Genomic DNA, 4982 nt, shown 5'->3' with positions numbered 1-4982 from the left:
AGACTCCTATCTCCAATAAACCACCAGAAAAAAACCGGAAGTGGCGCTGTAGCTCAAGTGGTAGAGTGCTCGCCTTGAGCTGAAGAGCTGAAGGACAGCACCCAGGCCCAGAGTTCAAGCCCCACGACCGACAAAAAAAAAAAAAAGAAATGACTTTGGATTCTCATAACTAGTAGTCATGGAGGTGATTATAATTTCTACCTAAGACCAAGAAAATAAAAACAACTGGCTTACTCATCTTTGTAATATAACTACACCGCCATTGTGCACATTGGTTTTACTACCACCAGTAAAATGCTAAAATACATCCAATTTTTAATGTAGGTCATCATTGACTAAATACAAAGTATATATATATATGGACTGTCCATATAGTGGCTGTTTTAAGTGGATGTCTGTGTTAATTCCAAAAGGTTACATTCTAGTTCATGTAACTTGGAAGCTCTCAGGCAAATAATGTAAAATTTCTGGGTATTAGTTTTTACTATTACATTGCCGCTAATACAGTGTTAAATACATTTAAGTCAGCAATTGAAGACTGTTGGTTTGCTTGGTTTTGTTTTGTGCTGGTCCTTGGGATTAAGCTCCGGGCCTAGGTTGTTGTTTGTGCTCAAGGCTAGTGCTCTACCACTTTAACCACAGCTCCACTTCTGGCATTTTGGTAATTAATTGAAGATTAGAGTCTCCTGGACTTTCCTGCCCTGGCTGGCTTCACACGGTGATCCTCAGAACTTAGCCTCCTGAGTAACCAGGATTGCAGAGAAGAACCACCTGTGCCCAGCTATGAGCCACTGACATTCAACTTGAGTTTTAATGTTCATCCTGTTACTATTGTTTTCTCACTTTTAGTTTAGTGAATATATAAACTAATTCAAAGGTACAGAAACAATCAGTTTTCCTACACTGTGAAGAATCTTGATACTTTGCTTGTAACTTTTTAAAAAGTTATAAGTGAGATAAGGGAGAAAAAAAGTCATTTTCACGTACACATTTTATTGCCTTTAAATTACTAGAGAATCATTTTTGTTTTTTTGCTTTTTACTCACAAAGCTAAAGAAAAACCTGTCCTAATGTATTTTTTCCGTGATTTTGTTGTAGAAACCTGATTTCACAATGCGGAACAAACACTTTCTCCAGCGTTTGTTGAAATTTGCTGATCATGTTGGTCTTTTGCAGCTGAATGAAATGATAAGAAACCCAGTAGAAGGACATTTCTGGCAGGTGGATCACATGAAGCCAGTGTATGAAGGAGGAGGACAGTGTTCCCTGGACAACCTACAGACTCTCTGCACAGTCTGTCACAAGGAGGTCAGTGATGCTCACAGACAGTAGCTTTGACTCCATTCTGAGCAGATCAACAGAAAACTGCATATAGTATGGAGGAACTTAGACCTTTGGTCTCCCCTCTCAAAGCCTTTGTAAGTTCTCAGTCACAGAGAAAAGAGAAGCTACTCTCCTACTAATTTATTCTAGTGCCTAAAACATGTCTCCACTAGCAAGAAAACACGAAGGTATCCTACATGTTACCATCTTCAAGAGACACAGACCCTAAAACTAGAACTGTTGTGTATTGAGAGCCATACATTTTCATACAACTAAGGATATCTTAAAGTATCTGAAAAAAATTCATGAATTATCTCTAAGTCTACCACACTTAACTTGCAAAGATCACACTATTGGCTTACCTATGAAACTTAATGGCCTTGCCACATTTTTTTCAGCAATTCTCTATTGCTTAAAACGAAAGAGAAAAGTTATATAGGTTTTATCTACCAGTATGAATGTTTAAAATACAGTGTTATCAAAATATGGAAGGACCTACCTGTTAAGATAATGTTAGAAAGAAACATATATTTGGGCTGGAGGTATGGCTAAGTAGAAGAGCACCTGTCTAGCAAGTGAAGACTTCTGAATTCAAACCCCAGTGCCACAAAAAATTAATTAATTAATTAATTAATTAATTAAAAATAAAAGTATATTCAGTATTCAACTTCGTATCCAACTTTTTATTACTTATTGCCTGCATTATATTCAATTAGTTTACTTATCCATTTTCTTGCTGATTAATATTTAGCTATTCAGATATTTTAGCTCTGAAACATAATGCCACCCAGAACATTTTCTATTAACAAAATTGTTTCCTACATTTTAAAGTCATTCTTTAAGATAGATTCTTAGATAGCAAAAATCACTGAGTCAAAATATTTGGGTATTTTTTAACATTGTAGGAGTTAATGACCAGTCATCTTTCATAGAATTTATTCAGTTATGTTTCCTCAAACCCTACAGTGCATGGAGTACTCCATTTAACTATGCCTAAAGCAGTTGTTTATAAAAAGGTCTAATTAGTTATGTTTATACTTTTGAAAATTTCACATCCTTTGCCAATGTTTGTAATACATGAGACCTGTTAGCCTTCTTTTGATATTTTAGATTTCACAGTATCATCGCAAGCAAAATTTTTATGTTTTTTATTTTGTTTTTAGTTTTACTTTTTTCTCTTTTTTTTGTCTTTACTCTTTGCACCTGGGCCATTTCCCATGAACGTGGACTTCACTTGGGAAAAATCCACCCGATTTCTTAGCTATGCAAAAGAATGATCAAATTCAAGACCTATCAGAGAATTAAGAAATAGCTGAAGAAAATTTAGTCCTTTCTGTATTTTTTTCAGATTACCATGAAAATTTTATTTGTGAGATTAGAAAACAAACCCAGATCCAGTCTGTGTCATTTCTATATTGCCTTATCTGTTCACTTGGGAATAGCTTCTGGGCCCAGTGATCAGGAAGATCAGAGCAGAATTTGTACCAACTGCACTCTGAGAAATCTATCTATAGAAGTTCCTTGTACACCTGCCTAAATGAGGAAAATTGGGTTTCCAACAGTCTCCAAATAAGGGATTCATTGTCTTAATGAGTAGCAAGTCGTGCCCTATAGTTTTATATTTTCTCCTCCAAATTGAATCCTGGTGAATGTAGGATTTCAGCTCACTTTTCAGAGCTGCCATGGTACTCTGCCTTTTGGCTCAGAGTACTCCCTATTGGCCATGCAATGAATATAGTAATAATGTTGATTTTTTCCCAAATTAAATATATAATAAAGTCTTTGAGCTAGCCAGTACTTTACTCCTAATGTTTACGGTGCACATTTGTTAACTTCCAGAGAACTGCCAGACAAGCCAAAGAAAGAAGCCAAATGAAAAGACAATCTCTAGCATCAAAGCATGGATCAGACATCACACGATTTTTGGTAAAGAAGTAGAATGGAAAATATAATACATGGATGACATGGTTTGCATATGGAAGAATTAAACACAATCCTTTCATGTTTATGTAGTATTTGAAGAGTGAAAAATTTAGAACATAAATCAAGAATTCAGATTCAGGCTTTGTTCTAAGTATTTTTCAGTATGAAATACTTTTTTGAAAGTACTTAACTGAATATTTCTATGGTCTAATTGATTTCAAGCAGAATCTCAATTATGTTTCAGAAAGATTTTTCTTCAGCATTTAGTTCCCCTAGTATGTCTTAATTACTATATTATGCATACATATTACTTGAAGAATATACTCTAAATTACCTGCAAAAATGCTTCTAGATTAGTATTGGTTCAGAACTGTTGTTAGTATAAATGGAACATTGCAAAACAATAAGGAAAATTGCAGTGGTGAATCATCATTATTCAGGAATTCTGGGCCAAGCATGACCAGCCTACTTAGTATACAAGAGAGATTTGTTCATTAACTGCCTCTAAAATAAGCTTCGGTTACTTATTTTGAATATTAACGTTTTTGCTTTATTTCTCAGCCAGTAATCTGTTGAAGCTAAATTGTTCCTGTGGTGTTTATGGGTAATTTGGGTGTTCTGGATAATTATTAAAGCTATTAAATAACTGAAAACATAAAATATAAATGCCACATGAGCCTTTTTTTCTGAGAGTTTTTCTTTTGTTTTAGTTTTTGATATGTAAAATTAGGCTTGGCATGCTTTGTCAGCTGGTTGTCATATTTTGCTTTTAAAATCCTCTTTTTAGTATTTATTTCTCATACCTCTTTAAAAAGAATGATGGCAAATATTGTGTGGAAAAGCAGAATCAGATAAGTTATATAAACTTTAAAATACAGTGGTAATACTAACATGTAATTGCACCTTTAAAATGGCTGAGTGCCTACTCCTGTTGTAATGTCGAGTCATAAAAGTGAAGAGTCAGAACTACACAAAGTATAGTCCAAGGAAGAACTGCATTTTCCAAAATACATGCTTATCAATATCATTTGGATGTAAGCCTCATTAGTTTGAACATTTCCTTATTTTAATTAGTACCTTGCCTTTTACAAAGAGTATTCAATCATGAATACCCCTTCCAGAGTTGTTATTAATTAGTATTTCTTGTATAAGATCAAATAATTCTATTTCTTTTATAAATGAGGTTGAGATTTCTTTGGCCCCTTTTCTGTTTTGCGGCTGAAGCTTTTGAGCAGGTTTTTGCCTCATTTCCAGGGTAACCTAGGATTTGTCAAGGCTGAGAGCCTAGAAGTCCAAAGCCTGGCACACTTTCTTCCATCATGGGGTGTTTGCAAGGCAGAATATAGTCTAAGTAGGTCAGATGTGATTTGTACTTGTTCTTTAGGTCATACTAAGGTAGAAATTCTAAGCATAAAGTACTCAGTTGTAGAATTTGTATGATAGCTTGAGGTAAGGTGATTCATGAAAATGGTTTCCCTTTAATCCAGGTTTCAAAATTCTTTTTTTGTATTCTTTTTTTTATTTTTATTATCTCTTAAGTACAAAGGAATTGCTATTTAATAAAACAGTTTATGAATACAATCTCATACCTTTTCAGTCTCATCCATTTCTCCCCTACCCAGCTCTTCCATCGCTCTTCTTAATTACCAATTAAAAATACTGTCAGGGGCTGGGAATGTGGCTTAGTGGTAGAGTGCTTGCCTAGCATGCATGAAGCCCTGGGTTCAATTACTCAT

At 34.6% G+C, this 4982-nt stretch overlaps 1 protein-coding gene across 1 annotated transcript in view; it reads left to right on the top strand.

Moving 5' to 3' along the window:
- Zranb3 (zinc finger, RAN-binding domain containing 3) overlaps positions 1 to 4774 on the top strand; it is a 228760-nt gene extending 223986 nt beyond the window's left edge. Inside the window, exons 19-20 of the mRNA XM_013030801.1 lie at positions 1177 to 1308; positions 3163 to 4774. Coding sequence (XP_012886255.1) covers positions 1177 to 1308; positions 3163 to 3261 — 231 coding nt within the window. The 3' untranslated portion in view covers positions 3262 to 4774. The remainder of the gene's footprint in view (positions 1 to 1176; positions 1309 to 3162) is intronic.
- The last annotated feature ends 208 nt before the right edge of the window (positions 4775 to 4982 follow it).

The sequence above is a fragment of the Dipodomys ordii genome, unplaced genomic scaffold (genome assembly GCF_000151885.1).
Source record: "Dipodomys ordii isolate 6190 unplaced genomic scaffold, Dord_2.0 Scaffold133, whole genome shotgun sequence".
In the NCBI taxonomy this organism is placed as follows: domain Eukaryota; kingdom Metazoa; phylum Chordata; class Mammalia; order Rodentia; family Heteromyidae; genus Dipodomys; species Dipodomys ordii.
The sequence above is the reverse complement of the archived record's forward strand: the minus strand, read 5'-3'. Positions and strand labels throughout refer to the sequence as shown.